At 54.3% G+C, this 3,780-nt stretch overlaps 1 protein-coding gene across 2 annotated transcripts; it reads left to right on the forward strand.

The window, feature by feature from the left end:
* The first annotated feature begins 510 nt into the window (after positions 1 to 510).
* LOC123111203 (heavy metal-associated isoprenylated plant protein 33) lies at positions 511 to 3,397 on the forward strand. Of its 2 annotated transcripts, none has more exons than XM_044531932.1 (4): positions 511 to 639; positions 1,038 to 1,103; positions 1,320 to 1,395; positions 1,527 to 3,397. In XM_044531932.1, exons 2-4 carry the CDS (start codon positions 1,074 to 1,076, stop codon positions 2,978 to 2,980), a joined length of 1,560 nt encoding a protein of 519 aa, XP_044387867.1. In that variant the 5' UTR covers positions 511 to 639; positions 1,038 to 1,073; the 3' UTR covers positions 2,981 to 3,397. The 2 variants fall into 2 exon arrangements, with proteins under 2 accessions (XP_044387867.1, XP_044387866.1); XM_044531931.1 differs by lacking the exon at positions 511 to 639 and adding an exon at positions 647 to 916.
* The last annotated feature ends 383 nt before the right edge of the window (positions 3,398 to 3,780 follow it).

The raw sequence follows: 3,780 nt of genomic DNA on the forward strand, positions 1-3,780 counted from the left end.
CATTTCTGGTTGGGTCGAACTTTACATGGATTTCGCCCTAACCAATCTTAAAAGCATTTTGCATAATCAAGCCGCCATAGCGCATTCAACTAAAAAGTCACTAAACATCCGAATGAAACGTGTTTGTATATGTAGTCGAGGTTCAAATCCAGTTTGTCACCCCACATTGGCATTCCTAGACCAAGCAAGCAGAGACAAATACAAGCGGTACATAAACTTAACGGAATATTCCTCTGATGAGCAGCTATCCGCACGTCCCGAGAGAAAATAGTAGGCTCTACAATACAAACAGTCTAACTGAAGTCAGAGAGAGCGAGGGACTGATATGAAATTGGCAGTTGAGTTGAACAAGACTTGCATGTACGCTTTTGCAAAAAAGAAAAGAGAAAAAAAAGAAGCGGGGAGGGGGCATCGGTAAGCGCAGTACACTAGTAGTATAACATCCGGGTACCCTCACATGTTGAACATCTCCCTGTACTTACTGACAAGTGACAAAGGGTATTTAATTCTCTCTCTGGCTAGTCTTTTGTAGGAGTAGGATTTTCACACACACACAATCGGCCGAGCGAGCCGAGGGGAGGGCAAGGCAAAGGGAAAGGCTTCCGCTCCAGTGCCAAAGGCCAAAGTCGAAATAAAAGGGTAAGCAGATGGAGGATGGTGGTGCCCGTGCTCATTAGCTAGCGAGAGAGGAAGCCTCTCCTCTCCTCTCCTCTCGCCATCTCCAACCCCTCTTCCTCCTCTGGACCACACGGGCTTAATAGACCAAGCCCCTCTTGGTTTTCTGCAAACACACAAACTCTAATAAGCCACAGCCCTGTTCCTTTTCTCTCTCTCTCCGCTGCACTTACTCTTTTGCGTGTGAGTGTGTGTGGGGAGATATTATATTGCAGGACACCAAGTTATCTCCAGCGACAAGGCATTTTTTCCTCCCTCTCCCTTCTGATCATACCGCACCTTCTCTCTCACGAGAGCAATGTTTTCCTGGTCGTTGTTGTTATTGTTTGTTCTTGGTCTGATTTGAGGCCTCCGTGTGACAGATCTGGGCAGTTGCGGTGCACTTGAGGCGGTCAGGGATGAGTAAGGAGGAGGTCCTCAAGATACAGGTGCGTTCTTGCTTCGTCTCAACTCAAAGACATTCCGTGTTCCTTCTTGTTTTTGCTGCCATTCTTTGATTGATTAGGCACGCACGCAGCTTTGCTTTACTTTACTTTTCTATTCACCTGTGTTTCCTCCCGTGTCCCCTGCTATCTTGTGTTTCCAAACCTCCTTGTTTTGCTATTTTGGTCACCCTGCCTTCTCTGTTCCTCCGAAATTCCCAGACTTGCGTGCTCAAAGTGAACATCCACTGTGATGGCTGCCAGAAGAAGGTCAAGAAGATCCTGCACAAGATTGAAGGTGACAAGATAAGCTCTTTTTTTTAAAAAAATACGAGTAGTAATCTAATTGCTTCAGTTTCGCTCTTGCTTATTATCTCTGCATTTTTGAGTTAATTTTCTGTAACGGAGATGTGTTGAATTCATCGTCAGGGGTGTACCAATCCACCATAGACCCGGAGCAGGGGAAGGTGACGGTGTCTGGCATGGTGGATCCGGACACCATCATCAAGAAGCTGACCAAGGCTGGCAAGCCAGCCGAACTCTGGGGGTCCAAGGCTGGCATGGCTAACCAGTTTCAGAAGCTCCGACTTGACGGTGGTGGCAAGGGCCAGGCCAAGGACGCCGGTGGCAAGGGCCAGTCCAAGGACGCCGGCGGTGCCAAGGGCCAGAAAGGTGGCGGCGGCGGCGGCGGAGGTGCTAGCAAGGACGCAAAGATGATGATGCCGCAGCCGACGGCGCAGCAGCTTCAGCAGCTGCAACAGCAGATGCAGATGAAGGGAATGAAGCTGCCGCAGTTCATGGACGGGAAGATGCCGTTCGCGGCGGCCGCGCCGATCAAGGACCCCAAGCCCGTCAAGTTCAGCCTCCCACCAGAGGATGAGTTCGGGGACGACGGCAGCGAGTTCGACGACGAGTTCGACGACTTCGACGACGAGGATGATTTCGACGATGACGGCCTCGACGACGATTACTTCGACGACCCCAAGATGATGATGAAGCCGATGGCCATGCCACCGAACGCCGGTGGAGGAGACAAGAAGGGCGGCAACAATGGTGGCAAGAAGGAGATCCCCGTGCAGATCAAGGGGAACCCCAACAACGGCGGTGGCGGTGGCGGTGGCAAGAAAGACGCAGGTGGCAAGCAGAACCAAGGTGGCGGGGGCGGTAACGGCAACGGCGGTGGCAAGAATGGAGGCGGTGGCCAGGCGAACAACGCCAAAGGAGGAGGAGGAGGAGGCGCCCCGGGCGGCGGGGGCCAGGCGGGCCAACCTGGGAAGAAGGGCGGCGGCGGTGGCCCCGGCCTCGGTGTCGGTGGACCGATGGGCGGCATCGGCATGCCGCCGCAGCAGCAGGCCATGATGAGGCCTAACATGATGGGCGCTGCCGGCTTTCCTGGTATGGGCCCGATGGGAGGGCCCATGGGCCACCACCCCCACATGGGAGGCGCGCAGGGCGGTGGCGGAACCGCTCATGGCATGCCGGCCGGTGGCATGCCTCCACCTGGGTTCTACCAGGGTGGCGCGGGCGGTGGCGGTGGCGGCGGCATGCCGTCCGGCCCCGCCGAGATGATGCAGGCTGCCGGGAACCCCATGGCGCAGCAGCAGTACATGGCCATGATGCAGCACCAGCAACAAATGATGATGCAGCAGCAGCAGCAGCAGCAACAACATCAGGCGATGATGAACGGGCACGCCCACGCCCATCCCCACCACGGCGGTGGCGGCGCTCCGGCGGGGTACCCGGCGATGCCGATGGGGTACGGGTACGGGAGGCCGCCTATGCCGTACCCAATGGCGTACCCGATGCCGATGCAGCCGCACCCGCACGCGGACCCTTACAACTACTTCAGCGACGAGAACCCCAACAGCTGCTCGGTGATGTGAGAGGAGACGGATCGTGGCCGCCGCCGCTGCGCTGTACCCACTACCCAGTGCGGTGCAGTGCAGTGGGCGGTGGGTGCTTTCCTTTCTCTTCTCTTCTCACTGCCGCCGCTCTGTTCAAAGCCAGCCAACCAACCAACCAACCAGCCAACCGGAAGGAACTCTGAGATCGTCGTCGTCATCGCCGTCCATCACTGGATCAGTCAGTCAGTATACATGGGAAACGGCGAGTCCCATCTCATCTAGCTCGCTCCTTTTTCTCTCTTTACTTAGCTTATTTTCTCTCTCAAAAAAAAAAAGTGAACTTCCTTGAAGGCGAAGGTAGGTATAGTAATTATCTATAGTTGTCATAAGAGATGATGGTGCTTTTTATAATTCGAGACTGAGAAGGTGCTGCTGGTGGTTTCCTTCTTGCATGCATATCGCCAATGTGTTTGCTTTGCTTTGCATGTTCCGTGCTGCTGTGGATGCATGACTGGCAGTGGCAGTGCAGCTTATCCCTACAATTCCACACACATATACTACTGGAGGAGGGAGTAGTAGTAGTGGAATGTTGTCAACTCAACTCAGTAGTGCCTTTAGCTTTCTGCCCTCGTTCGTCGGTGTGAGGGAAGAAAGATATACTAGTCTACTCCTCCTCCCGGCCATGGTGACAGACAGAGGTGAATGGAGAAGGTGATGATGATGGTTGCGGTGGTCCATGTGAGCGAGCGAGCGAGGAAGGAGAGGAGAGGATGCTAGGTGCAGTTTTTAGCTATGCTTTCTTTTTCCTGCGCCCTGCACTCACATTATTGATGGGGTAA

This window comes from Triticum aestivum, chromosome 5B (genome assembly GCF_018294505.1).
Source record: "Triticum aestivum cultivar Chinese Spring chromosome 5B, IWGSC CS RefSeq v2.1, whole genome shotgun sequence".
Taxonomy (NCBI): domain Eukaryota; kingdom Viridiplantae; phylum Streptophyta; class Magnoliopsida; order Poales; family Poaceae; genus Triticum; species Triticum aestivum.